The sequence below is a fragment of the Neodiprion lecontei genome, chromosome 2, assembly GCF_021901455.1.
Source record: "Neodiprion lecontei isolate iyNeoLeco1 chromosome 2, iyNeoLeco1.1, whole genome shotgun sequence".
Classification (NCBI taxonomy): Eukaryota; Metazoa; Arthropoda; class Insecta; order Hymenoptera; family Diprionidae; genus Neodiprion; species Neodiprion lecontei.
Genome location: NC_060261.1, coordinates 39575069 through 39602203, shown reverse-complemented (window position 1 = coordinate 39602203; position 27135 = coordinate 39575069). Strand labels below are relative to the sequence as shown.

The window sequence follows — 27135 nt, the reverse complement described above, 5'->3', positions numbered from 1 at the left end:
GATTATCGAAAGTGTAAGTCAAAATTCGGTGTTATATTCGCCAAGAGAACAGGATTGTTGTTCAAGTCGGTTTTAAAGTATACCTCGAATATCAAAATATTTACTAATTGAAAGGAAAAAATCGCGCGTTATTTGTTGATCGTACATGGACTGCCGTAATCCTGTTGCGTCCGTGTGGACATGCATTAAAGTCGGCCTGTTTACACCACGGACTATCCACGTGGTCGAGTTTTTGCTGAAACGATCTAGATACACTGTTTATTCGGCTCTCCTGTAATCAATCAACGGTTTTGGTAACCAAAACTTGGCACCCAGGCAAGTTTAAGGCTTGCGCATCGAGTACGGCGCATAGATTGCGCTCATCGCTAAGAACGCACGAATTACGTTATTCGCGCGAATAATTTTACGCATGATTATTGGCAACCGGCAATGACAGAAGAAAATAAAATACCGTAGTTCACCTGTTTTAGAATTGAATGACATCCGCAGCTTGCTTCAGTGCGAATATCGTGACAGTAACAATCTTATAATCGTAGAACACAATCATACGGTGCCTGGGCGAAGCGCGCATGCCGGCGGCGCAAAAGTTCACAGCGCAGGTCTGATGTAGCAGAGAGCATATTGCTGCAGAGCCGCAAACAAGGAAGGATTCTCCGGTAGTCCATAAACCATTTTTCTGTCGTCAAACGGATCAAGCTTTTTGTGAGACTTGGATCGGTCACAAAAAGCGGGATTCGCTTTTCGCATAGGAATTGGCGAGCCGCAGAAGTCAGGATATCTGTACTTTGCTGGGTGGTTAATTGTGAGTATAAGCCTCATAACACCGTCGAACCTCTTCGCGATCCACGCATATCTACGAGTGGCAGCCTCGAGCTAGCTTCGCTCGATGTCACGATGCGTGTCTGTGGGCGTTAGATCTTTATTTCATTCCTTCTACAACTTCTACTACCCTCAAGATCTAACCTTTCTTCATCCATCCATCCTCCAATCGTCCCTCATCGTCGCACCGGTCTGTCCTTACTTACCAATTTAAGATTCAATCGATGAAAATTTTATAACAAACATGGCCGTCCGCCGGTGTCTTATTACCTGCTTACACCTCTGAATAACAAAGGTCTACGGACGTATTTTTGTCCCGCGTTTCATTCGGATCAAGGACCGGCAAGTGCCTGATGGGCTCAACGCGTCATCGTAGAACCCAGCGTACTTTCTGTCCTTCACCTCACTTACCGCGTGTTTGTTTCGGACGAACCAGTCTAGTTATGTGACGACGATCTCCTATTTTCGCAATACAACAAGCGTGCTCTTCGACGACTTGTCACTTCACAAAAATACAGCATGATATCTACGGCTATTCGCCGCAGGATTTTTCATCCACAATTTGTGTCAAATTTACAAAAGTATTTGTGGAACTCCTTTCGGGACGTGTAAATTTTTTACAACGAAAGTGTCGAAGGATTGATCTTAAGGTTGATAAGTATTCAGATACGGCAGGTTTTAGAGTTCGGTAAACCGCAATATTTGAACCGGTATGTGGAGTGATTATTTCTAAACTCTAATCTTATCGGTAAGTCGGATGCTAAAGGATATCATTGAAGCATGTGACTTACCCCTGAAATTACTTTCAGGATTAGCTGTATGGTTAGGCATTAAATAACCATGTCGATTCTGATATTTTAATATGACAAATCTGGGTCAGAATGCAAAAGTAGATGTAGAGTTGTTCATTTGAGAGTCTGTTTGTAGCTCATTTTCAAAAATAGAAAATCCACTTCCGTCAGTATCTAAAAAATATGCATCGAATAAGTGAACGGTAACAATTCAATCTCACAGAAATATTGATTACTCTCTAAAAATTTTTGTACAAGCTTCAAATTTTTAAGGTGATATTTAATTTTCCTCAGTCGAGCAATAAGCTGCTCACTTGATTTCACAGAAATAGATATGCACATATGTCTAAATATTAGCTCAGTTGTTGCGCAAAATATTTTCCTTCTCAACAAAACGATAATTATTATTTTTTGTTTTACAGAATAATAACATGGACGAGATGCGTCATTCTCAACAAGTCGTGCCCAATATCATGAGTGGAATTGGGGTTCAAACGATTCATCCTAACAGCGTACATCGTCATGGCAGGAATCGTGTGACGATGCACACTCTTATGTCCGAGGCATTACCGTTGGACGAGGCAGCACGTTTAGAAATGAAGGCAATGCCTGCTAAAACTCCTGTTTCCGTTTTGCAAGAGCTTCTGTCTCGCAGAGGCACTACCCCAAAATATGAACTTGTACAAATAGAGGGTGCCATACATGAACCTACCTTCCGTTATCGTGTCACTGTCTCTGATGTTGTTGGTAAGCATGTCCTATAAATTTTTTCACCTAAGAGTTTGTGTAAATGTTGAAGTAAATAGTTGGCCGTATTAAATGTTAAGTAATTAATTGAGAGTTCAATTCTTTTGTGTAAAACAAGGGTCTGACAAATGGTTTTCTTTTACCCAGTTCGTTTGTTGATGGAATCCAGTAAATAAGGATAATTGATGAAAATTAATTTTGTAAGCATGATAGCGTAGGTTCTACACTTTTATCAAAATATTTTTAACTGTCACTACAAATAATTGTCTAAGTTCTTCACTAATTGTTCGCATTCTTGTAATACAACAAGGCTGAAATATGATTTTCAATTACCTCATACTAGTGTCAACCAATATGAATGAGTGAGAGTGTTATTTTGATGTAATAAATGATTGAACATCAATTTCCTAAGCATGGTAGCTTATATTGAAATATCTGTTCACCCTTTCAATTTCAATGGAAATTATAAGTAGCACTGATTTTTTTCAATCATATAATATTCTATTCCAATCCAGTCCATTACTAAATCATTCAACATTGAAATTGATACTTATTTGATGTTTGTCATACTCCTAAATATTTTCTCGTATAAAAGACAAAATTATTTGGCATTCAGCCTTCATTTTTGAGTATTATTGTGCGCTGATTTAAACTGAAGTTTTGTCATAATTTTTTAGAATTTTCAAATGCTTCTGTAGAATCAGCTGTATAGTCTAGCATTAGTCTTTGCACCGTGTCACTTTTGGAATGAATCCATAAGATCACTCGAAAAGAATTGCACGAATGAAGCAGATTTAACCATTTCAGCTATGGGGACTGGGAGATCTAAGAAGGAGGCAAAACACGCCGCAGCTAAAGCAGTCCTCGACAAACTGATTGGAGTAAATACTGAAACATCAGAGGGTCCACTGCCTAACAGCATATCTGAGTAAGTACACTGTATTTTTTTATTTCTCCGATGTTTGTTCATTTTGTGAGATGTTGTTTTCGTGAGTTAAGAAAAGATTCAGAAAATAAGACAATTGCTGACGTTATAACAGGGGTCAGAATCTTCAGGAACTGCAAAATTATGGGGAGGACAAGGTCGTTGGAAATCCAATTGGTTCGTTGCAAGAAATGTGCATGTCTAATCACTGGCCTCCGCCAAAATACACCATGGAAGGCGAGGAAGGGCTACCTCACGAGCGACAATTCACCATTGTCTGCTCTATACTGAAGTACAGGCAAGTTGGAATTGGAAAAAGCAAGAAACTTGCTAAACGACAAGCTGCTGACAAGATGTGGCGCACTTTGCGTGATACGCCGATTGAGAACAATCAGAGTCCAGGAATTGACGATGACGAGGTAGGCAAAATACGTTCTGTTAACAAATTTTCTAGAAATAGTGAGAGTATTAAAATTTTTGCATCAGCTATTGCAGAAGGCAAATGTGTACACAGTATAGTTCCTGAGGTAATAATGACATGTGAGTTGAGTTGTGTCTGTTTTATAATGAAATCATTCGGATACCAATCGGAAATAAATGAGTTGGCTTTTTAATCATTGCATAGTGTGAGATGAAAAATGAATTTCAAGTGTGTGTGTGGGGCTAGCGAAGTGGAAGTGACATAGCCAGTTGGTATATTTCTATCTTTCTTGTTGTAAGAATCTATAACGGACAAATTATCTTCGCCTTCTGTGATAATATTGGAGGTAATTTTTTCATGTGCACTAACTAACTATGCTTGGATCATTTCCACTTCATTTTATATTACGTTACTAATATTATTGCTACGTAAATTTAGGACAGAGAGAAGAACACAAAAAAAGAAACAACCGAGTCTGATCAAACCTTTACCTGTGTGAATATATTATTCATCTCTGTATAATTTTGTTGTCCGTTATAGATTGTGCAAAGAAATGCGAATATGAGTGCTCGTTATGCTGATTTGAAAGATAGCAAAATATCAACACTGACACCTCCCCACAGCCTCAAGGTTTCCCAATTCCACAAGAACCTCAAGTCTTCCACAGGCGTTAAACTTTGTCAACTACAGGTTCGTATTTTTACCGTTTAGATACAATTCGTCTCGCAAATTTCGGTTTTTCTGCCCAAATAATTCCCACGTGCATAACACAGTTCAAAATGCTGTATGTTAATACCGTATTAGCCAGAGTATAAGACTATCCTAAGTACAAGTCGACCCCCATTTTTTTGAGTTCTTTCCACGAAATTTTCTTAGAAACCGAATATAAGTTACCATGACAGAAGTAGGTATAGGTACTTATTTTTTGTAATAGTTGAGTTGAGAATGAAGTTTTTTCTATCGATAAACAAAATTTCCAAACATGTTCCAACAATCTATCGGCGTCAAAAAACCTCAACTCATACTCGGGCTAGTACGGTATGTAGGACAAATAGGTATATATTACGTCCAACCTTTTACCTAGTCCCAAAATCTATTCCGACATATAATTGTGTATATCCGCAAGTCATTGGATTCTCAGTACATTGCAAGCCTCGATAGTTCTTGTATTACTATTATAGAGTTTTATTTGCCTTAGAATACATGTTTGAATGATGGGGACATCAATCTGGTGCAGTTCCTGCAAGAGATTGCCTCTGAGCAGATATTCGAAGTTACATACGTTGATATTGAAGAAAAGTCCATTAGCGGTAAGTTGATTCAAAATGAATTTTTTCAGTTTCTATCACGCATTACCCATTGAATCATCAACCCTTAGTAGACTTATTTGACATCAATTTTATTGTTCTGATCAAGATTCGTTACAGATATACTGTGTGATTATTTTAACCTATGTGAATTCGGTATTGTGTGTAAAATTAATCTCTAATCACATTGCATGAAATTTTATTAAACTGGTATTTGCTTCGCAAAATGGACAGATTCGATAAAAAATTCCTTATCTCAAAAACATCAATATTTACTTTTTAAACTGGTGTGCATGGAAATTGTGTAAACTTGTACATTATTTTTCTTTCAATTGTAATGTTCTGTAAGTACTAAGTTTAGATTAACGTCCTCTTCTGTCGTTGGTATATCTTCCTTAATTTGCTCGTTGAATGCGAGTCCTATCAAGTATGGCATCCGATGTGATTTCTCCATACAGGAGTGGAGAAATTTATCATAGTATCCCATACCATGACCGAGGCGTTTCCCTTAACATTCCAAAGTTTGAAATGAGATCATGATGCTTCATATGTATCAAAGTATTGAAACTTCAATATTATTATTGTCAATAGTCTTCCACTTTACAAATTTCTAGCATTAGTTCTAAGATCAAAGATATCCGAATGCTGTAATCGGCAAAGACATTTGAAAAAAGTGAAAATGTTTTTGTTCGATAATTTACAAACATACAACAAAGTTTTTCAATTTAAAATCCTGTGACCTTAAAAAAGAGTAACTAAATTTCATGCCAGAAAGCACAAATTTGGGAAGTACGAAGACAGACAAATAATACCATTTTGATCTTTACGAAAAAGTAACGATGTGTATGGTTACGCATAATGGGAACTTACCATCTAGGGAGAAAGCTACACCTGGTAGTATCACCAAATCGAGCCCCCCTGAAAATGAAATTACCTGATTAAATATCTGCACAAATGATGTTAATGTTGCTTGTTTTTTGAATATCACAAATTTGATGATTTAAACAGCAAGAATTTATATGAATCGTAATTGTTCTCCTTTTCTTCTCTAATATTATATCGATATTTACCAGTTTCAAGAGCATTTTCTCTCACATCGTTATCAGTGGGCTGTTTGATATTCCACTTTGTTAATGGTAAGCTCTCGTAATCCTCCATCGACGAGACTCTGACCATTTCCATTGTTTTTCCATTATATCTTGGTACAAATGCTAATTTTTTCAATTCAAAAATATTCCTCAATATTTTCGTAGTGTCTATTTCATCTGATGTACTTAGATATAGCGAGATTCTCGTGCTTTTTTTATATTCTGCCAAATTGAATAACTGAAATCGAACAATTTGAAGTGTAAAAACTTCTTCCTCAAATGTCTCATCGACTGACAACAATGTTAATAATCAAACTCATCTTTCAAGCACAATTTGAAGTGAACATAAATAAAAATATCTTTGGACTCTGTGATCCTAAAATTCTAACCTCTAAATGGAAACTACAGTTATAAGCGAGTACAGTATTTTACTAATGATATTGCTTACCCGTTCGTGAACTTTCTTAGATTGTCTTAATTTCTCTTCTGTGGTTATCTTCTTTAACGCATTGCTGATATCTTGACGGAGCTTTTTTTTAGCTGCAGTAACGGCCATCTCAGTAAATTTTTTAGCTGGAACACATGCTGCTTTTGTTAGGAATGTGAACTTGAGACTGACACTTGAGAATGCACGGAAGACAGACATGCTCTTTGCAAACTCACACATACTTACTATTAGTAAGCAGTATGGATCTGCCAGTTATCGATGTGTTTATTTCACTCTACAAACAATTCAAAAAATAAACAATAAAATAAAAAACAAGACGCCACTGCGTAGAAAGTTAACTCTTGCACCAGCAGTCACAATCACATTTTCCTACATCATATAGGAGAAATTACTTTAATTGTAGGGTCAATGGTTAAATTGTCTGGGCTGCTGCATTGCATAATAATCTTGATAATTATGCTTATAGTTATAAACTCTTATAGATTTTATATTTGTCTTCAGATACTATTACGTTACACATATGATTCAGAAAGCTGAAAAATTTTTCAAACTCCTACTTTCAAACATTCTAAATTCGTGTCTACATTTCTTTATTTTGCATCGAATTTATTCAATTCAATAAAAACTTCCATATTTCGTACCCAGACAATAGAAATTGGTAAAAATAAGGTAATATCTGTTCTCTAGTTCTGATATAATGCATGCAGAATGTAAAATATGCTATTTCGATAAGTATGACTGTGACAATTCAAAATCCTGAGCTCTTCTTCTACCTTGTTTAAATGGAAATGGCCGTTTTGAAATTCTAAAAGCCTCAGCCTGGAAGATTCTGCTTACTTATGGAGTTGACCCAGCGAATCAAAAGGTAGTATGTGGAAACGTTTGATATGACTTCAATATTGATTTTGTTACAGGAAAGTGTCAATGCTTGGTCCAGCTTTCGACATTACCGGTTGCGGTATGTTACGGATGCGGTGTTACCAGCAAAGATGCTCAGGCTAGTGCGGCTCAGAATGCTCTTGAATATTTGAAAATCATGACTAAGAAGTGAGCCAGCGCTCTGCTCCTGCCAGCCGTCACTATCGACCGTATTGTCGATAGCAAACTACCACAACGTTCGTCACTAAACGCAATCGAAAATAGTAATGCAGACTTTAAACAGAAATTGACAGTCGGTCAAGTTTTAGACAAGAACAAAATAGGACACAAGTCATCGTTGTCATCCGATCATGGAGGTACTAAAAACAAAGTTGTCAGAACGCAATCCACGAACGAATACACACCGTTCAATTCTGTGGCAACAAAGAACCAGCAAGTGCTAAAACGAAATGTCAGAACTTCTGATAATTTAAACTCAAGTGATCAATCAATGGGAAAAAATATTAGAACGAATCAACCAGCATTGAACTCAAATCATGCAAATGTTCGGTCATTGAAAAATCAAATTGACAATTGTTCGAAAGATTATCACGGTGTTAATAAATTATACGGAGAGTTTCAGGCAAAGAATAAGAATTATTCTACCCATACAGACGGGTACAGTAAAGGAAGCACTGCTAATCATCAAGAGTACAAGCAAAGGAATAATAACAACACTGGCAACGCAAACCTCCCTCAATCGAGATATACAAATCGATCAATGACAAGTGTACAACAACAACAAGTATTGCAAAGAGATTGCAAAAATTTAACATCTAGTGGTAACGTATCGTCACGCAATGATACCACGGGTACAGCAACAACAACAACGGCAGTTACGACGGTCCACAACAAGGCATTGGAGCAGCACAACGTGGTCCCTAAAATGGGTCAGATTAATTTTCCACCATTGCGAGCGCCGCAGAGCATCGTTAACGTCAGGCATCCCTTTTTGACGGAAGCCAGAATGAAGCAGCAAAACGCAGATATCGGAGCGGTTAATATTAACAAGCAAAAATCGAGCGTCGCAAGTTCGTTGCAGAACAGTGTTAAGGAATTAGAACATAGTAGGCAGACTTACCACGGCTACAGTGGCTCGCCGATCGCTAATATACCAAATGTTCAAAGTTTGGCCAACATTACTAGCATCGCTCAGTACCCAAGGCCAGATTCTTTCCCTCAGCAGACACTGGCCAGTGTACTTTTTCCAGAATCATCACAGTTTCCTCAATCTCCTCCCTACGCCACGCCGCAGCTCGGTCAAATCAATCAATTCCAAGCTTACGACCCGGCCAGCTTTACACCCACGCCTGTAAACGTGAATTCAGTCATACCACAATTTTCTGCGGAAAGCCCGCTTCCATATCCCCAATTCGACAGCACTCACCAATTTGTACAACCCAATCATTACCCTACTGCTGATATGGCCAATGGTCAATACCAGTATCAGGCCGCTAGCGTTGGCCAAATAACGGACTCGCCTTTATTCATACAAAGTCTTCAGAGCCCGCTTACTCTCGCTGATCAGTATGCGGCTCCGAATTATGCGCAAGCGCTTAGAACTGAATTAATACCGAGATTAAGGAGGCCACCACGGTTTAACAAGTAGTTGAAAAGAAAATTTACCAGAACAATTATCATCCTATCTATTCGTCTATCACAACGCTGTTTAAGTATTCGCGATTGATTGGAAGGCGGCATGTACGAATTTCTCACATACGTAAAAATACTGTTTTTCAAAAGCTGCGACGCCGACACAAAGCAAGTTGTTACAAAGATAAAAAAACACAAATTTGCACGGTTTACGATTTCTTACTGACTTTAGTGACAAAAAATTGAAATTGTCCAACAATATTACTTGACTGGGATTCTTAACGCGTTCTTATTATAATCTGAACAATACTGCATAGTAACATGTATTGTAAAACAAGGTAATAATAGTTTCACGTTGAATCACATAAGGAATAGTAAAGATTGAATGAATTCAAACTTTCGTCAATAAACATTATGTAAAAAATCTCAATCCGCTCACAGAACTGTAACCTGTCCACTTACTGTTCTCGGTATTAGTGTTGGTTTATAGCTATGTGTCCAAATCCTAGTTCTTGATAAATATGCAAATTTTTTACAACTATCGGAGATGCCCGTGAAACAAATCAGCATTTGCGTAATATTCTTGACGACGCTGTGAGAACACCGTAAAGAGATTTTTTGCAACGGAATTTCAGGATGTATTAGAGTAACGCACCTGTATTCTAACAAACGCTACCTGATTTCACGTTTATTTTTTATTTGTACTTGCATTTCAAGTTATACACGATGTGTATCGCTATTTTTTATTGGACGGTCAACAGTTTTTGTTTTCTTTTATTTTTCTTCTTGTTTTTACCCCTGTATACAAATCTACACTGTATTATAAGGTGCGGTGAAAATTATTTCAATTTCAGATCCATTTTGAAATAAATTTTAACCAATCCTTTGTACACCGAAAACCGTAGAGAAGAAGAGGAGACTACTGTGAAATATAATTTTTTACATACTACCAAAGCACAGTACCCCTCTCCACCTCCAATCCAATGATTAAAGAAAAAGAAAGAAAAAGAAAAAAAACGAAAGAAGATGAACAAAAACACGTGTTTTGCATTAGGTTTTTTGTCCAAATTACGTGACGCGGCAGGGCTTGAATTAAGCTCTGGTGTATATGACCTGTGACTCAACCTGAAAACAAATAATCTTTAATGTGAATATATGTCACCACATTTAGATGTGCTAAATTGTACATACGTTATGCGACTTTCTTTTTAGTCATCGTTTTGTTATATATATATATATATTTTTTTTTTTTTCAATTTCTTCTGTTAGCCAATATAACCGCTTAAAATTTGCTGATTGATAATACAAGGCACGGAAAGAAGTCTATATTATCACATTGGCAAGTTAGGCTTTGCGTTACTGAAGAAGCAAAATTCTAAATTTTGTGTCTTCTTGAAGGTTAAATATATAAACAGACCAATTATCCGTTTTGGTAACAATTATAATTGACGAAAGGTCATCTTGGAAGCAAACTCGTGAGGTATATAATGCTTCGACGGATAACGGATATATATATATATATATATACGGATAAAGCATACCTTATGGATATATAAAAGTAAAAAAAAAAAAAGGAAGAAAAGAAAGAAATTCATTGTGAGATAATAAATATGATACAACGCTTAAATAATTTGTTATAATTATGTACTGAAACAATTATTGATCGACAACGCTGTATACTTTGCATAATATTGGTGGAGATTTTTTCAAAATTCTCATAGCTGTATTACCTATAGTAAAATTCAATTGATGATTATCTACTGCTATACGTAAATGTATAAAGATGATATGCTTCTAAATCAACATGTATGAATACATCATATGTACTCGGGTATTATTTTATGAAATACCTATTCGTAATGTATACTTGAATAATGCATGTTATATCTGTCTGCAAGAACCCTGCGGCCAAATTTATACACGCGAAGAGATACAGAGCTGCCCGGCAGTAAAAGGCATAGTTATAACCTTGGGGTTTATATTTATATAATAATAATATAATATTCTATAATTTATCCAACTTAATACGACTCGTCTCATTTTCGGACTTGAAGTCACTGCGCCAAAATGAAAACAAAAATTTGATATCGTTCAACGATGATTTTCTTGTTCTAGTTGAATTTTTTTCCCCCCCTAACATTTATTCTTTTCCGTGCATCTGACGACATGCCTGGCATCTCTACTTTGTCTAACAAATAAGTGCACAATGTAAATGTTGCGTTTCGCGATTCTTATATAGGTATATAAGTATAATTGCTGCGTAGTAACATAGAGGTAGAATAATTACTTGTAAACTCATAAGCATCGCGTATTACTATACTCGTATTATTAATAGTTAAGGATTCTTCATTAAGTACACAACTGTTATCCACAGGAAATTTTGTGTGTATTAAATTTTGAATAACTTGTATGCATGATGCACAATACAGATATTGTGTACACCTACAGTATCAATATTGATGCGTGAGTATTTATGTCGAAATAAGATGAAGATTAGAACAAAAATCTGCAGAAAATTGTAACAGCAACATGCATTGTCCATATTTGTGCGTAGCTTTGGAAATCTACCCCAATCCAAGATGCGCTTTAACTATACATACTTGGCCAAATTGTGCCTGTCTCTTTGTAAACAAATGTCTAGTCCGAAAAATTTGAAGTCTGTTCGGGGCATGTTACACGATTGACCCCGTTAGCTCAAAAATTATTTACATTTATATTTATTTATTTTTTTCTTTTTTTTTTTGCATCGGACTTATCAATGGCGTTGTTATTGAATTGGCGAAAAAATTCCTCTTGCGATTCTCATGTATTGTTTATGTAATGGTTATAAAATACAAACTTCGAAGTTGATGTACAAAAAACAAATTATACATGCATTATAAAAGTGTCGAAAATTATCTCCAAGCGATATAGTTCTGTGCTCGATATTCATAACAATCAAATTTGCCGTAACAGCAGATGACGCGTTAATGGCCGCCATGACTAAATTTCGTGGTCCACTTTGCGACTTGAGACCACGCGTTCTATGAATTAATATATCAAGTTGTAGGATATTAAAGTTCGAATCACTTTTTTATCGAATGCAGAGAAATATTTTTTTATACTAACGTCACGACGCCATGTTTTCAAAAAGTATAGACGATCAGGTTTGAACGATTCCAATTTTCGGAAATAACTTCTATTTGAACTGAGATATCAGTAATTATTAACTTCATGTTGCAATTTCTTCATCGGCTGCAAATAACTGCAATTCAATAAATTTATATCTTCCAACTGAATTTAACTTATGCGGTATTGCACATATAGTAATAAGTTATAATACTTTTCCATTGGTGAATACGAGTTATTTAGATGCAAAGTATAGAGTGTGACGATTACATTATCGAAGTTGTGCTCAAAGCAGCTTCCACGTTGAAATTTAAAGTTGAGAGTTAATTCACAAGAATCAATCATTGTTATACGTATTTGGCTAGTACATATAATTTCGGTTAGTGATCTTAACGATAAATGCTTATCGCTAGATGTGAAATTTTCTTACATCGGCGTGTAGTTCATTCAGTTTTCATTTTGTTACTTTTCAAAAAACAAAAAAGAAGTTTTTTTTTTTTCCTTTACTTTCTTCTAATTGCTATTGCCATTATTTTTCTCGTAATTTATAATTACGCGTACGATGTGGGCATCGCGACTGTACTTGTCTCATCATGCCTTTATGTGTAAACAAATTATATTAATTTGGCAGGCGTTTTTGTCGGCAATCGCGATAGCGTGTAAGAATTGTAGGCGACTGAAAATGTCGTGATTATATAATGAGTACTTTACCGAATCATTGGAAGAATTACCGGCCATGCCCCCTCCCCCACCCTCCCCCATTCCCAGTTATAAATAGTTTACCCTTATTTATGTAAAATTAGTTGCCCTAATGAAAATTTAGAGTATATAGAATTCAATCAACTATAATGATCATTTTGCTTTCTTAATTTAATGTTTGAAACACTGAAAATATTAATAACGATAATGATAATAAATAATAATGATAATGTATCGAACATTTCGATTTTCAAACCAGTTTTGTATAAGATTTGAAATCTGATTCTAAATAAAAAAAAAAAAAAAAAACATAATTATAACGATGAAATGGAACACTGGAACACTGGTTTTCCTATGATATGGCTTTCATATTGAACCGCTAATATTAAATCACATGTTTCACGAAAAAATTGAAATGGCGTCACATTGATATAATAGGTAAATATTAGAATAAATTAAATTATATGAAAGGAAAATACACACAACAAAAAGAGAAGGAGAGAATAGTGCAGGTGATAATGGATATTCAAACATAACGAAACTGCGATTCATTGGAAATCACAAACATAGATCTCAAGTATTTATACAGTTGTAAAAAGTACGTGAAAAAAAAAAAAATATTTATGGATTCTGATTGCAACAGTGAAAGCAAGCGCTGTAGAATATATTGCAAAAACTTTCTACCTAAATGATTGTCAAATGTTGTCAACTACTTGCCGAGTTGTGTAAATCGATATGAAATTTTTTACACTAGACGAGACATGTAGTGAACAATCAACGATTTATTATTCACCGTGTATAATAGGACGTATTATTTCTTGTGTATTATTGCACTGGATTCATTATTAGTTATTTCTTTGCGTAACGACTGATTTTTTTTTTTTTTTACTCTTGTGTTTCATTATAGTTTACTTCCGCGAAACAAAGTGGCGTAAAAATTTTGACATTCAAGTCAAGCAGCGTTTGAGCACACAACACGGACATAACATACAGATAACGACGGGCTTGTTTACCGTTATATACTCTAAATTGTACGTCTATATCTGACCGTTTCCATTTTAGAGTCGAAACACACGAAAAGTCAAAGAGAATAGGAAACCTGTAACCGATCGACGTTGTTCTATGTATGATTGTGCGTGTAACACTGTTAATAAACTATAACTGATGATGCTTATGAAGTACACGAGGATTACGTATTATACATATATTATGCATAAACATGCGTACCATTGATGTTAACCTGTTATAATTATCCTTACGTGAAAATCCTCGAACTTAAACGGTCCTTCGCTACTGGTTAAGCTTGCAGCCTTATTTTTTATTTGAAAAAATTTCTACTTGTTTCCGAATTTTTCTTCCCTCTCTTTATCCTGATGTATATATTAGACATTCACTTCCGTACCGTATATTAATTATTTCAATTCAAATTCTCTTGCAAATAAATTCGTTCGATATACCAAACGAGTCAAGCTTTTATGTTTAACTTATCTTCTTATATTTCATTCAAAGAAATTGCGACGCGATTCTAGGTAGTAGCTCGTTACAATTCCCACAATCTCCGCGTGGTTTTCGTAACACGGCACATTGTTACGGGGGAGAGGAGACGAAACTGCGTGGGATAAACCGGAAGTCCGTATCGTCGATGATAAGGATAGCCGTCCGTTTCACACGCTGCGCCATCACCGGTTCCCAGTCCTGGTCTTCAAAACTAGCCTTGATAATATTTATCGTTTCCTGGAGTAAAATCTACGTTTTACTGCTCCTGCAAATTGTTCGTAAACCTATTCGCGTTTAATTATGTCATAATTATGGTCCGCGCAAATTCGGCCGGATGCGGTAATTACGTTTCAACTTCAAATACCTTAACTGTAGAATTATTCGCACAATGTCTTATTTCAAATTCGGTTGATAACTGCAATCGTATTCAGTTAAAAACAAAAATTCGTTCATTCAGTTTGTATTTTCGTACTTTTTTTGCATTATACATCTCTCACCGAACCGCAAATATTGTGACGATTAAAAGTAGTTTCGTCAAAGAATCATATTCGTTTTGCAAAAAATGCAAATAACAATTTTTCAGTACAATACCGAAACTTGATTTTCTTGCATTATTCGATCACAGAATCGAGACGATACTTCATGGTACAATTTGGTAACGTTGATGTTACTTGTATTTAGTATCGTCGCCAAAAAATTAATAAAAAAAAAATGAATTACAGGTTGTAGATTTTGATATAAAAATATCGTAGATAAATTACGATAAGCCGGTTTAGTATATGAAAGGTTATAAAATTAAGAACTTGGCAAAAACTGAGTGCGAAACGAATTCGGGTAGTTTTGTTTTTCGAAAAACGTTCAGCAGCCGGACATCGGGGGCATTGCCGCGTTGAAATATCTTCTCATCATCCTTGGTTACGCGGCGTTAAGTTTGAATACTGCATGTAGACTGCTTGCGAGCGACAGTGTATCATGTGAATGTACCGATACACGTTGCTCTCGACTTTTGCACGAAATCTTGCCGTCATTGTGCGAGCCGAGTGTGAATCGTAGGAGGAGGGCAGCCGCAGATTGCCCAGTTGGCGAACCATAAAATTACTGTATATAATAAGGTATCAAACGCTGATTAGTTCCACTGCAATCCGGAGAGTGGAGACGTCCGTTGCCGGTGATAAATTTATTTCTTGCTCCCGGTTGAATCCCGCTTACCTGTAATAATCAGAATTTGAAAACGTCACGTTACCGCGAGGATCGTCATGCTGCTCGATAACTTTACGTAAGTCTGTATAAAAAAACCTATCTTCGAAATATTTTCATTGACGTAAGCATCCTTCACGGGAATACTACAGTTCAATTTATGGATGTTTTCATAATTTTGTACCGAAGCTTCACGTGATGTCTCACTTGTATCGTATAAGTTTAATCGGATAAATGGCTTGACAATTTTTTCCAGGCATTCAGAGACATTGTAACTGCAAGTTTGTGTTACTATATTATTTTAGTTTTAACGTGATTTAGCGTAAATCGAAGATTTTATTTTTTTTTATTTTGACGAACGATTTGCTAATTGCTATCCGAAAATTTCACTTAATTTAGTTGCTGTTCGTTGCTAAATACAATTAAGCTATTGTAGAGTCAATTTTTTTATTCGCATCTAACGATCAGCGATCAAGCAATTTCACACTTGTCAAATAAGGAGTGCATCGAAAGTTTATTATTTATAGTTTGCTATTGTGCACTCCGGATTAAACTTGAAATTCTTAAGTAATCTTTCTGGTGAAAATATTCCTTCGAAAAACTCTGGCAACAAAGTATTCATATTCGCTGACATTCTCGGACCGATTCTACATTTGCTTTATAGTTTCTGATCTGTGTCACAATATTAAAATGTTCAATTTCGTTCATATATGATATCATTCATGCAGTAGAATTAACTTGTTTCGAGAGAGATTTCCAGTTTAGCCTAACTTCCCCAATTCTAACGCGCCCTGGTTTGAATCAGGCACTGTAAGCGTCGTACGATTTTAAACTTGATGATAAAAATCTTAGGTACGATTTGAAGGGCACCTTATCTGGGCAATTTATTTACACAATTGAAATCATTTTCCGAAATTGTATTCACCGATTGAAACTGAACCGAATTTTTTTCAATACCGTGCCAATACAAATAACAGGTGAATTTGTACACGTACATTATGGTCCAAATAAAAAAATTTTCAACACGTATCATCTAAACGACAAAAACCAAGTTTTCGTTTGAAATTCGGTTCTCAAGCCATTCCACGCATGCCTCTCAAGAAGAAGGTTCCACGAGGCAAAATGTTCACGTGGCCGAAATCGAAGATGCCGTCGATATTCTCGGAACGTAATTTATTTATAAATATTTAAAATCAAATATTACGAGCCTTTATGTTTATTTTCGATCAGAATTAAATGTCCTGCACGTGTTTATTTCCCAATCTTTTCTCTCCACTGTACAGCATCGGTATCTGCATCTGTCTTGCGCTGCCTTCGACGATCTTGTCAACACGAATACATCCGCGTGAGGCATTTCTGGAGTCGGTGCCGTGGTTTATAGTCGAAAAATACAAGGATGAAATTTCGAATTTGACGGGCAAAAATTGGCCCGCGGAATCTAATGCTAACGGGGTCACAAAGTCTCCGTCAGAAAATGATCAGCAATCGATTAAGATCTGCCAAACTGAAGATTGCAGAGCCGCGGGTATGTAAATCTGGGATTATTATTAAATGCGAATGGACTATTCGTCCGGTTCTATTTACGCTCAGAATTTGCACTACGCAACGTATATTCCGAGGTACATTCGTATACCGCCTTTTGAAATGAGTTTTCTCCGTCTTATATTTACTCCGTTGGTTTAACGATGCGATAATTAAGCTAATTCCTCAAAATTTATTTTCCCCCAAGCGGTCTAAGTGCTGGTGTAAATCGCCAATTCATAAATAGGTATAATACATTATAGTGTTATTTATTTCGACGCTTTCATATTCCCGCCTTTTTGAGATGGGATGTTTATACTATAATCGCACAATCACCTTGACAATGAAAAGTTAAAGTTTCGCCAGTCACGCACGGTTTGAGGGCACGATAATCATCTTTGATTAATTTCAGACAGACAGGTTAATTTTTCCTCTGGCCGTATATCGAGAATCCATCAACGGATTTTCACGACCTTTGTTTTAATCGCTGGGATTCTTTCCGACTTGGAACTGATTAGGTTTCGAATAAACTCGGTCGTGCCATTCCTGATTTCCTTGTCTGACGGTATTTTGAAAACCGGAGGACCATTTCAAGTGAAATTGGATCAATTGCTTTGCTCTCTTTCAACCGACGATAGGTCAAGTTTTAACCAAAATCAGCTCATTTTTAGCCATACCTGAGTTAGTTGGGAAAACGAATATTTGATCTGCAAGATATTTTACTCGCGCAAGTAACGCGAATGGCGGGAAGTTTTGGGATCAATCGTTGATTCAGGCTGGTCGACTTACCCTGATGCTCGTTGTTGTCTTTCGGTATATATTAGGGTGATTTTCTTCAGGTATCTGATTTTTTTGACCCACCCTAGTATATATACTATGAGAATAATTGAAATATCAATGAAAAGTCACTGAATCTGTCAGTGTATACGTCCTGATTTTTTCTAGCAGTATACTTATGACTGGGAATCAGTGTATTTTCACTGATTTAAATTTAGAGAGTAACTACAATTAAAACATGCACCCGTGAAATCGCGAGAATAATCAGCTAAACAATTATCATCAACCGCAGCTAGTAATTTGTTTACCGAGAATCAGTGGTATTATCATAAATCGGTAATTAAAAATTTCATTGTCGCTATTATACATCATACCTGTATAATTGCTTCACCGCAATGTTATTCAAAGCTTGATGTTATTATACAATGTGATATTTCCCAGCCGAGAACTTCATAACGAACATGGATTCGACGGTTGATCCTTGCGAAGATTTCTTTGGTTTCGTTTGCGGTGGATGGCCATCCGCCCACCCTTTGCCACCCACCGAATCGAGTTGGGACCAATTCGCCGTCAGAACTGATATTTTAAACCAGCGTATTCGAGGTGGGTACTGAAATCAATGATTTCGAACATCGTATCGCAGTTTATCGTTTTTCCGTCGCCTCTAATCGAATCTCATTTCGTCCCTACAGAAATCCTTGAGGAAGATATTGACGTATCTGATTTAGAGCCTGTCAAGAGCGCCAAATCGGCCTACAGAGCTTGCATGAACACAGGTGGGTTGAATTCAAATACACACATTACAACGTCAGCAATGTTTCGACGAAAAAAAGACATCCGAATTAATTGAAATTGTCAATGACGCGTAAAATTGGACCCGCAGATGCGATCGAGCGAAAGGGGATCGATCGGATTTTGGCTATTCTTGACGAAAACGGTGGATGGCCAATAATGCTGGACGCTTCGAGGCGGCGGAGCAGCAGATTGAGTTGGCAGCAGATAGAAGAAAATTACAGCCGTGAATACGACACGGACTCGATATACGGGATAGTTGTTGACGTGGACTTGAAGAATGCCAGTGTTTATTCAATTTACGTGAGTTGCCTTGCCTCACCTAGAGTAAGTCGATCCTCGTGCATCGGCATCGGGTATCGAACGCATGACGAGTGACGCGTCGCACGATCGAATTAGCGTAAGCAAATGAAAATATAGACGTGATAAGTTGCACCGCATGCGATATAATAGTTTACGAGAAGATTTATCGCTGTTCCAGATGGACCAAGCTTCGACCATTCTGCCCCGATCGATGATCACCGACAACGAGAGGTTTTCCACGATAATTGACGACTACGTTAAGTACGTCGAGAACGTGGCGTTCGCTTTCGCCAAATCCAGAAACTCTCGCGTGCCTCGCGAACGTGTTTCGAGGGACGCCATGGCCATTGTCAAGTTCGAAACGGAACTGGCCAAGGCACGGAACAGCCGAATTAATTAGAACGAAAATCGATCATTCGTCGATCCCCGATTTATTTTCAACGTTTAAATATTGCCGACAGATTTCCTCGCCGGATGAAATGAGGAGGGACTTGGATCGCCTCTACAATCCCATGTCCATTCAGCATTTGCAGAATTGGTACAACAACGCCCAGCCGAAGACCTTCGCTTCTAAGGTGAGGACGGAGCAACCGACTCGATTAGATCTTTACTCGACCTTTGTGATCGGTTCTTTTTTCTTCATCCTGATCGATCTGTGTAGGTGAATTGGTTGAAGACCGTACAGAACCAGTTTAACGATGTGAAAATCAACGTCGAATCTACCGAGAGAATTATCGTCATGGAGGTGGACTATTACTTCAAGCTTGCCACGCTGCTGGACAAGACACCCTCGCGTACAATTGGTAAAGTTAATACGGTCAACAATAACTTCATGTGTGTAAAATTGAGGGGAAAGGAAGAGGATCGGTCTTTTTTATTCTCGACTGCGGTAAATAGTTATGGCTTGTTATCATCGTGGCTTGAATTCTTTCAGTCAATTATCTTCACTGGCGAATGGTAAACTCACTTCTGCCAAGCACCACTGAGCAGATGAGGAACATCACTTTCGAGATTGAGAAAAAAGTCTTTGGTATCAAAGAGCAGCGGAAAAGGTTTGCGGCTTTGCTATTTGCGCTTCCTCGTTACTTGTTCGTTTGTTTTTTACCTCTGAATCGAAATTACGAATGAAATAACGCAACTTTCGAATTTTATTAGTTTCAAGTAGTCGCGTAATTGATTAATTTTTAATTATTCAATAATTATGGAAATTACATAGGTGGATGACGTGCGTTACCGACAACAATATGAAGCATGCAATTTCGTATCAGTACGTGAAAAAATTCGTCAATGGCGATGCTAAGAAAACCGTAAGAGCTGCTTATTTATGTATACATATACAAACTCTTGAACTATCATATATGGTCGGTGTAATCGATACGTTTTACATGCGATTACTTATACTTGCTTTCTTTCTCTGGACATCCGTTGAAAGGCATCAGACATTGTGTCAGAGATGCAAGAAGAGTTTAAAGAGCAAATTTCGCGCTCAACTTGGATGGATGAGAAGACGAAACTCGCTGCCAAAGGAAAACTTCGCACAATGAAGCGATTCATCAGTCACCCTGATTGGTATCATAATGAAACTGCCATGATACATTATTACAAAGGGGTAGGAATATGCAGAATGTTTTCTTGATAGTTGCGATTGTTCCTTTTTTTTTTTTTTTTTGTTCTACGCGAGCTTCTCAAAAATGCTTCTTTTCAATATTCTCCATTATTTTACAGCTGGTAGTCACTCAGGATCATTTTGAGAATACGGTGACGTTTAAACAATACGAACGGAAGAAAAAGTTCCGCAAGTACGGAACACCCGTTGATGAGAAAGCGTGAGTATGGCGAACTGCTTATTGTCGCTGAACTACAAGCTGTTAAATTTCATGTGCGTCACAACTTTTTCATCTCAATTTTCGTGTCTAGGTGGTTGACGGAAGCCATAACGATAAATGCTTACTACGATCCCAACATGAATTCGTTGAGTAAGTGCAGAATCACTGTTTTAATACCTCGAATGATATTTACCTTGTGCTTTTTACGGTTTTTACACGTATATATTTTATATTTCAGCTTTTCCAGCTGGGATATTACAGGTACCATTCTTCAGCGCAGAAGTACCAGAGTAAGCTTTTTATTCCAAAATAAACCGATCGTGTCTTCTCGTTGTATGATTTGTTTTTTTCAAATCGTTGTATTATTTCCTAGTTCTCTGAATTACGGGTCCATCGGAACTGTTATTGGCCATGAGATATCCCACGGATTTGACGATGTCGGTGAGTTTTCTTTCCAAGATTCTTTCGCCGATCAATATTCTACTATAAATTAGCGTATCATCAAATGATTCGGTCGCAATGACGCTTTATTCATTTTTCTTACCATTTTCTTTAAATCTAGGCCGGCAATTTGACAAGGCAGGAAATGCCAATCAGTGGTGGTCGGACGGTACGATTAAGGCTTTCAAAGAAAAAGCTAAATGTTTCGTCGATCAGTACAACAATTATACAATCGATGAAATATCAACGGCGTCTGAAGTGTTTCGGGTGAGTTAGAAAATCGCAAACGATAATTATGATCGATGGATATCTGTTTGCTTGAATGATTTGTTTGTACACAGGCGAACGGTGAGCTTACTCAGGGAGAAAATATCGCCGATTCCACTGGTCTCGAGGCATCTTACGAAATTTTTAAGAAAAGATTGGAACAGAAAAATGGAGACATACCCCGACTCTTGGGACTTGAATCTTTCACACACGATCAGCTTTTTTTCATATCCTTTGGAAACGTGAGTATAAATATATGCGTGAAAATTGATGAACTTTTCTTATTTTCAAAAGTTTATTCAACTTTTTTTTCTATATTTGTACGCGATTATTGTACGATACAGTTTAACAACTTTTAACATCAACATAAAGTTCAATTGTACAACGTCCAACGCTCGACGAACTTCGATGTGTCTATTTAATGTTCATGAACAATTTATAAGTCTGCTTTGAACAACTAATTCATAATACACACAATAATGGTCGTAATAATTCCGGTGTACTTGCACATCGGTAAAGTAAATATTACACTTCGATATGGGCTTATGTAACGATACGAGTGTTAACGAGCATACGGTTATTATGATAATAGTTTAAAGTTCGTGATTAACTGTGAATTAATCATATAAGTTGAAACATTTAATTGTGATTCAAATTACCCAGTAAGTGAGTAAGTCAACGTTGAAGTTGAACGAAAAGTATTGCGATGATGACGAGTCAATGCTTATCTGAATTAGGATATATAAATTACATGACCACACGCAACCTGCGTTTTCGAGATAACGCTAAAAGTTCGGTTCGCAATAATCAACGTACGCTTCGTAGGAAAAAATGACCAAGCCCATAATCAAGGTTACTATTAGAATACGCATGACGCACTCGTAAAGTCCTGTGTTCCAGTAAGTGATTACAGTGTACAAAGTGTTCAGAAACACAAAAAGGGCAAAAAGTTTCCCTGCCATTTCCTATTACGCAAACCCGCAAACCCTTTGATTGAAAGCGTTAAACATGCGCCCGAGAAATCGCATTAGCAATTACAAATCGAACGTAGAATCGAATTGAAACTGAGGGAACATTGGAGCCATTTTTCGTTATCCCAATTCACCGGATATCGCCTCATTTTCGTCAACTGCTCGCCGGCTCTTTTCCCTCCTTACTTGACGTTGAAAAGTGGATTATGAGATACAAGACCAAAGGCACGACGATTACTAAACACACTATCGTCACGATGGTCATAACAATATGTTGTAAACACAGGAAACACATGATTGCGGCCTAGTACGGAACTTGCGTTTATGGGACTTTTAACTTCTTGGCAATAATATAATCCGAATGCGTTTTTTCTCCTCGACTAGAGATGATCTTCGGGTATTTATCGGGGTTGAGATTTTACACGGCGGTAAGAGAATCACAATTTTAACAACGGTTCGATTATGATCTAGATCGTTCCTTTCGATTTTTCACCCTGTAGTTCTGCGAACAAAAAGATGAGGAAATATTGATTGGATTAGGGAGAGCGTGGATTTTGGCTAGATCTTCGCCGTTTCACGAGGCTTTTGTGAATAACGTAAGAAAGTAAGAGGGCTGCAAAGTTAATTTATCGATTTTGCAGACATGGTGCGAAACGGTGACTAAGGAATATTTGGCATTCGTTGTGGCTTCGGATGCGCATCCTACTAACCGTCTGCGAGTCATCGGCACGTTGGGAAATTCGGAGGGATTTAACAAGGCTTTTAATTGCTCAGCAGATAGCAGAATGAACCGACTGGAAAAGTGTAATCTTTGGAAGTAAACAGTGCTTTGTGAATTATTGTGTACTTAAGTGGACGGGGCTGGTGGACGAGTAGCGGAAAAGGCCGCGAGTCGCTTTGAAGGGTTGAAATGGTTGTTCGGCCCCTCGGCAAAGAGGATTCGATCAATTTGGTGAAGATAATACATCCGGAAATTGAAGAAAAACGTAAAATAATGCAGCATCTAGTCTCAAATATTCATATTAAAAACTATGGGAAGAGTCGTACAATCATTGAATTATTCATGTCTGGGAATTTTATCCAAAATAGAACGGAGATTTCTCAATATGATCAACGTTGCGAAAAATTTGCTCAAATCTTTGTGGAAATTCTGTGTATTATTTCACTTTTAATTAACGATTTATTTGACCGCGATAGGTATTCAAGTATTGTTTCCGTAGCCTTTTTTACACGTTGTTTCAAGTCTCGCAAAGTATATAATAACATATACTCTATACCCTGAACATTATGATTGAGCAGTGAATTGACGATAATTTTCATGATTCATTACTTACTTTAAAGAGATTTATAGATTCAGGCTTCTAATCTTCTTTCCCAGCTTTGCAGAGAAATTGCGATACCTGCGTACCAGTTTAAATTTTCTCTGCGACAGGCCAGTTTCCGAGGTCGATCATCAATCAAGAACCCTACGGTTCATTTTTATCTTGAGGTTGAGTTCGCTTCCGTAAACGAACGATACGTGCCCGTAGACAAAATATCAATGAGCGATCATCTCATGACGAATAACTTAGGTGATACGAATATTTGAGATATGGATCGTTAAAAAGAATTCAATCGTTTTACAATTTTTGGGGAAATGGTTTTGAATCTTTTTACGTCGTATCTGGTAGACATTTCTTTACATCGCAAAATGACAGTCTGCAATTAAGGGCGAAAAAAACACAAACATTGTTTTGCTCGTAATGGAGATCCGGCTTATAGCTTTAGCAATACTCGTTATGTTCGAACGGGAAAAGTTGTATTATAAGGTGGTCATCTTCGAGGAAGTTACAGAGTGTAGCAGAGGTGATAAGGATAAAAGAACATACTTGGTTATGTTTAAATCATCTCTGTTTTATTAAACATTTGGTCAATGATGATGAATTTATTTTATTTGCTAATAAAATTTGGGAGTATTCTAATCTAATCTATTGTTACACTAGCTTGAACATTACGGGGAATTTTTTAAATGATAATTTTTATTCTATATTTCCTTCAACATTTAGTATCATCGATATTTCATAATAAATTTATGAATTTCAGGTCTTCGGTTAATACAGTTAAAGTTATGCACATCAAGTACTTGTACTTGTTGATTGTTACAATAATTCGTTAAAATGCTCATGTAAGCATTTAGCCAAAAATGTATACATATACATTAAATAAAAATCATATAACATACTAATTTAGATTATACATCGTTATTTTTCAAATAATTATCACGTGCATTTCAAGGATAGAGAATTTACTGTACAGTACGAATAGTTTTGAAAACTATGTTACAACAATAATTATTATTCCTACTATTATCATAATTATTTCGAAATTCCACTCAATATTAATATAATAAAACAGCAAACATCAATAATTATCCTAAATGGCACAATTACATTTTGTACCGATAAAGGGTGACAAGTGTAAAAAGCAGAAAAACTCAAAGTAACAATAATAATAATAAAATAGGAGTTTGATAGCCGTTTAGTGGTTTGCTTCCAGCTGTTCAATATCTTTTAGAACCTCTGTTTTCCTCATGACTTTGTCGTACAATTCTCTCTCAAGAATTTTCAATTCTCCTGATTTTATCTTCTGCTCTATGGTTTCAATCTCTCTTAACTTTTTTTTCAAGTTTTTGAGCCTTTTCGCTGGATCTGTGTTTTGAGTGGGCAAGCTATTGCTTGGGGTCGGAATAACATTTGTGTCGTTGGTCACCGGCTTTTTCTGGCATTTCGGCTTCGCCGATTTGCCATTCTCTACAACGGGTGGTGATATTGTCGTTTTAGAGAGACCTTCCGTCACTGCGTCGACTGCTTTACTCTTACTCTTCTTTTTCTTCTTTTTGTTATCGTTTGCTTTTACCAGACCTGGTATCTGCGCCGACTTTGCTGCTTCGGCTTCTCTCCTTGCTTTGTGGGCCGCCACAAACTCAGCGGTCATTCCAACAGGATAACTAGGCCGATTTCTACTGAATTGCCTGCCCTTACTCTCGTAGCTGAAGTACAACAAACATGAATCATTGACATTGAATGAAAAATTTTCCATAATTTTTTCTTCGATTATCTATTCGAATGTATTTATACTTACAGTGGAACCTCTTCTTGAGGTATGTAGCCGTCCCTTACTCTTCGCTGTTTGCGCCAAGTGCCATCCGGACGCTGACTTGCCGGAATGAATGATCCACCTGCGTCAAAGAAATCTTTCTCTATAGTTGGCATGTAAATAAAAATATAAGGTCAACGGCTATTTATTTAACAAAGTAAGCAATCGATTCATTAGATTCAAAATTCAAACTGCTAAGCTTAGTTGCCAAATTTAACGTGAACAATAATAAACAATGAATGATGCCAACAATAACAGTAACGAAAAGAATAAAATTTAATATGTAACAACAAATATGGTGCTATCATTTCGATGGTTGAGGTGAAACAGGTGAAAACTGAGCTTAGCACGTCGATTAATGCTGTAAACATTGTTGTTCGGAATGATTCTATATATAATTGTTTATAATGTTTGAGGTTAGAAAAAGAAAGATATGATTCAAGGTGATTTATCATGGATAAACAGGATAGAATTCAGTATACCTTGATCGTTTTTCGTGTCCGTTGACGCCATTATCACTTATAAATACTAATTAAGTCACAAATTTACGTATATTCGAGGAAATGTTCTATAGTTCTCGATTCCCTATTTTTCCACTTTTCTTCCCTACGATCACAAACGCTTTGATTTAACAAGCGTTGCTGCGTCTGGTTTTCAACCACAGATGGCGTTCGCGTATTACCAGCTTCGTTTGAATCACGAACTAATGCTAGGATAGCCGGAAAACAAGCGCGAACAAATTTCAAACAATCACAAGCGAGGTAACATTCGTTTACGCATATGCAACTTATATGCAACGAAATTGTCCGTACACAAGCTAGTTGTTCATTCACCTTTCGCCAGTTATCAAATAATCCAACTTTTATCAGTTATCAGTTGGGGCTTTGCGATCACTTTGCCAACTTGAATCCAACACTGCACACGTCGCGGTTCACAGGACACTCGCAAGTTATCGAATCGATGAAATTATCACTGACTAATTCACTGTTAGAGTTTGCAGAGGAAATTCAACCGAGGAACCAGCAAGATGCGAACTCCGTGGTGGTTCTCTGCTATTTGATTTTTGCATACGACGAACTGCACTTTTATACCACAGGCTGGACACATCGCGAGTGGTAGGGAGGGGCAGGTATGTCCGAAGTGGGAAATAGAACAATAAAGGACCCTTGCGATTTCCTTTGACCCCGCCCTCCCCCGAAAGGTTGCTGCACGTAGTACATGTGGCGCCTACCTGCGTGTCGTAAATGCGGATACACCTGCGCCAGCGTTAATTGGGGGTAAGCTTCGACGATTGTACAATTGCTAGAAGGTGTCATTATGGTCTTCAGGTACGTCGTCCCGAAACGCGGTTATTGACTCGCCAAATGCGATTTCCTGTCCAGGAATGCAGGGTCAGAGTGACGTGGCCTGGGTCATTACTCCCTTCCAGAATAGTCATTATTTTGGATACAATTTTAAGGGGAGTTTTCGGTGCGCTTCATAGCTGTGAGAAATACCGGTCCTAGAGGGTTAACGATTTTTTGTGCAACTTTATTTGCAAAAAA

The 27135-nt window shown here is 37.0% G+C and overlaps 4 protein-coding genes across 8 annotated transcripts; 2 read left to right on the top strand and 2 right to left on the bottom strand.

Moving 5' to 3' along the window:
* The first annotated feature begins 568 nt into the window (after positions 1 to 568).
* On the top strand, positions 569 to 13255 carry LOC107219676 (RISC-loading complex subunit tarbp2). 4 transcript variants are annotated; one of them, XM_015657973.2, is made up of 7 exons: positions 573 to 802; positions 2033 to 2357; positions 3150 to 3285; positions 3398 to 3701; positions 4244 to 4393; positions 4902 to 5013; positions 7461 to 13255. In XM_015657973.2, exons 2-7 carry the CDS (start codon positions 2042 to 2044, stop codon positions 7595 to 7597), a joined length of 1155 nt encoding a protein of 384 aa, XP_015513459.2. In that variant the 5' UTR covers positions 573 to 802; positions 2033 to 2041; the 3' UTR covers positions 7598 to 13255. The 4 variants fall into 4 exon arrangements, with proteins under 4 accessions (XP_015513461.2, XP_015513459.2, XP_015513463.1 ...); XM_015657974.2 differs by having other exon boundaries at positions 584 to 802; positions 3165 to 3285; XM_015657975.2 differs by lacking the exon at positions 4244 to 4393 and having other exon boundaries at positions 569 to 802.
* On the bottom strand, positions 5082 to 6762 carry LOC107219677 (5-formyltetrahydrofolate cyclo-ligase). Its single transcript, XM_015657978.2, has 4 exons — positions 6547 to 6762; positions 6081 to 6336; positions 5881 to 5928; positions 5082 to 5517 (listed from the first exon to the last, which is right to left on the bottom strand). Exons 1-4 carry the CDS (start codon positions 6742 to 6744, stop codon positions 5339 to 5341), a joined length of 681 nt encoding a protein of 226 aa, XP_015513464.2. The 5' UTR covers positions 6745 to 6762; the 3' UTR covers positions 5082 to 5338.
* Positions 13256 to 15360: 2105 nt separating the features above from the next.
* Positions 15361 to 24680, top strand: LOC107219699 (neprilysin-4). Of its 2 annotated transcripts, XM_015658012.2 has the most exons (18): positions 15361 to 15637; positions 16842 to 17083; positions 18298 to 18459; positions 18549 to 18632; positions 18740 to 18951; positions 19130 to 19327; positions 19413 to 19526; positions 19613 to 19754; positions 19886 to 20003; positions 20168 to 20258; positions 20384 to 20560; positions 20677 to 20777; positions 20869 to 20927; positions 21016 to 21067; positions 21151 to 21218; positions 21340 to 21485; positions 21560 to 21727; positions 23098 to 24680. In XM_015658012.2, exons 1-18 carry the CDS (start codon positions 15618 to 15620, stop codon positions 23275 to 23277), a joined length of 2334 nt encoding a protein of 777 aa, XP_015513498.2. In that variant the 5' UTR covers positions 15361 to 15617; the 3' UTR covers positions 23278 to 24680. The 2 variants fall into 2 exon arrangements, with proteins under 2 accessions (XP_015513498.2, XP_046587123.1); XM_046731167.1 differs by lacking the exon at positions 16842 to 17083 and having other exon boundaries at positions 15363 to 15637.
* A 289-nt stretch (positions 24681 to 24969) lies between these two features.
* LOC107219662 (partner of Y14 and mago) lies at positions 24970 to 26392 on the bottom strand. The gene is made up of 3 exons (XM_015657947.2): positions 26074 to 26392; positions 25577 to 25673; positions 24970 to 25484 (listed from the first exon to the last, which is right to left on the bottom strand). Exons 1-3 carry the CDS (start codon positions 26102 to 26104, stop codon positions 24974 to 24976), a joined length of 639 nt encoding a protein of 212 aa, XP_015513433.2. The 5' UTR covers positions 26105 to 26392; the 3' UTR covers positions 24970 to 24973.
* Positions 26393 to 27135: the final 743 nt, after the last annotated feature.

Bases quoted from the DNA above. Each gene is read 5' to 3' on its own strand.
- LOC107219676 (XM_015657973.2), top strand. From the start codon at position 2,042: ATGGACGAGATGCGTCATTCTCAACAAGTCGTGCCCAATATCATGAGT. The intron at 3,286-3,397 runs GTAAGTACACTG...ACGTTATAACAG, and splicing joins CTGCCTAACAGCATATCTGA to GGGTCAGAATCTTCAGGAAC. The intron at 3,702-4,243 runs GTAGGCAAAATA...TGTCCGTTATAG, and splicing joins CAGGAATTGACGATGACGAG to ATTGTGCAAAGAAATGCGAA.
- LOC107219677 (XM_015657978.2), bottom strand. From the start codon at position 6,744: ATGTCTGTCTTCCGTGCATTCTCAAGTGTCAGTCTCAAGTTCACATTC. The intron at 6,337-6,546 runs GTAAGCAATATC...GTTCGATTTCAG, and splicing joins CTAAGAAAGTTCACGAACGG to TTATTCAATTTGGCAGAATA. The intron at 5,929-6,080 runs GTAAATATCGAT...TTTCATTTTCAG, and splicing joins AGAAAATGCTCTTGAAACTG to GGGGGCTCGATTTGGTGATA.
- LOC107219699 (XM_015658012.2), top strand. From the start codon at position 15,618: ATGCTGCTCGATAACTTTAC. The intron at 18,633-18,739 runs GTGGGTTGAATT...TTGGACCCGCAG, and splicing joins CAGAGCTTGCATGAACACAG to ATGCGATCGAGCGAAAGGGG. The intron at 18,952-19,129 runs GTGAGTTGCCTT...TCGCTGTTCCAG, and splicing joins CCAGTGTTTATTCAATTTAC to ATGGACCAAGCTTCGACCAT.
- LOC107219662 (XM_015657947.2), bottom strand. From the start codon at position 26,104: ATGGCGTCAACGGACACGAAAAACGATCAAG. The intron at 25,674-26,073 runs GTATACTGAATT...TCTTTGACGCAG, and splicing joins GGACACGAAAAACGATCAAG to GTGGATCATTCATTCCGGCA. The intron at 25,485-25,576 runs GTAAGTATAAAT...GTTGTACTTCAG, and splicing joins CCTCAAGAAGAGGTTCCACT to CTACGAGAGTAAGGGCAGGC.